Below are 1,750 nucleotides of genomic sequence, written 5' to 3'. Positions count from 1 at the left end.
TATCTAGAAATATTTCTCGATCTCCAGGCTCCAACCCATCATAACTTATTTTGAGGTTTTTTAGTAATTTATCTATTAGAGTTTTTCTTTATTCGGACCAAAGACCATTCCCACTCAGTTATATCCATCTAGTTTAATGAAGAACCCCACACTTTTAGGGCTAAAAGGATGGCCTTTAGCATGACTTACTATCTCAAACATTAGATTTTTAAAACACTCATTTGGAACTTTTTCCTTCAAATCATATTGATTGAACAATTTAATAACATCACAGTCAAGTAGTGTTTCCACTTCATAAATTTTCTCCAATCAAATGCTTGTATCTAGTGGTTGCAATAATCCTACCACAATTGCCAAGCCAAACAAGTTCCTTTGCTAGGTAATCCAATTGGTCTCTATGATCTATGTCATCAAGCACAACTAAAACCTTCTTAAACTTAAGTCTCTGAGCCAGCAGGTTCCTCCCCTCCTCCTTATCTTTCACAGAACTTTCTTTCGCCCCCTAACAATTTAGAGAGAAAGATATTTTGCAGAGAGTGCATTCTATGTTATTTTTAAATTTTCTCTAGGAAACAAATATCTTTAAATTTGGACAAGAGTTTATAAAAGATAGTCTTTACTATTGTCGTTTTACCGACGCCCCCATTCCCAGATCCAAAAAATCCAAGCATCATCGATTTCCATCTTTAGTTGGGATTCTACTTTATTTAATTGAGCACCTCTACCCACAAATTTGTGGAAATAAGATATCGAAGTCTTTCATTTAAACAAAATTTGATCAAGAATACGCTTACTACAGCCTGACTCTGACTCAATCCTGCAAACAAAGATGAAAAATGATGCTTATATATGATAAAAGAAAAGGACTATATCAAAATCTTGATGAACAAATCAAAATATTATCTACCTAACAATATCATTGAGTTATAAATTTTATAGGAGCTATGCCTTCTTACAAATAGAAACATATATAATCAACCATAATTCAACTTTTAGAAAATGTGAATAATTATTTAAGATTCAGTTTTGAGTACAAATTCTTTGTTCTGTAGTAGAATATAACTATTTGTAGTTTGTTTCAATTAAGTGTGTTTAACTCACCCTTCATGAATATCATATCCTTTTATATTTGCAGTAGCAGTTAAGAAATTCCTCCATCCTTCCACCTTTTGCATCCCCTCAACATCATCCTTATACCTCGATTCGTGTTTGACAAATGCTTTTGCAAAGCTCTCACATTGGTATCAACCATGTGATGGATCCACATAGAAGACAACCGATATGACTGTTTGTCCATTTTCTGTAACACTTCAGATTTGGAAAATGTAGTTTTGGACAGTAGAAGCTCCTACGGGGCGTAGGTGGCAATCGTAGGTAGAGGGAAAAATGAATTTTTCGAAACAAGTTCTGGTACACTTTTAATGTTTCAGCAATACGGTCCTTTCATGACCCAAGCCTACACCCTGGACGTGGTCGACACTCGAGAACCATTTCTGGTCCCTAAGTGAACCCTCATCCTGGATGACTACAAGCGGAAGACTAACTCAAGCATACATAAGCATCAAATTGAAAGAAACATTTTAAAACAGTTTACTAAAGCTCAAAATTTAACTGGATATACTAATCATGAAACATAAGTTTTAAATAAAATATCTGAAACTGAAAGACTCTCCAAAATTGTATATCTATGAAGCCTTTACTATACAAAGATGAGTGTCGGGGCAAGACACACGACTCCTCAAGGGAACTA

General features: G+C 34.5%; 1 protein-coding gene across 1 annotated transcript; it reads right to left on the bottom strand.

Annotated features, from left to right (window-relative positions):
- Window positions 1-292: 292 nt before the first annotated feature.
- On the bottom strand, window positions 293-1,297 carry LOC125861359 (TMV resistance protein N-like). Its single transcript, XM_049541279.1, has 3 exons — window positions 1,198-1,297; window positions 795-817; window positions 293-502 (listed from the first exon to the last, which is right to left on the bottom strand). The coding sequence occupies exons 1-3, from the start codon at window positions 1,295-1,297 to the stop codon at window positions 293-295; spliced, it is 333 nt and encodes a 110-aa protein (XP_049397236.1).
- Between the last annotated feature and the right edge of the window lie 453 nt (window positions 1,298-1,750).

Source organism: Solanum stenotomum, chromosome 4 (genome assembly GCF_019186545.1).
Source record: "Solanum stenotomum isolate F172 chromosome 4, ASM1918654v1, whole genome shotgun sequence".
NCBI lineage: Eukaryota > Viridiplantae > Streptophyta > Magnoliopsida > Solanales > Solanaceae > Solanum > Solanum stenotomum.
The sequence above is the reverse complement of the archived record's forward strand: the minus strand, read 5'-3'. Positions and strand labels throughout refer to the sequence as shown.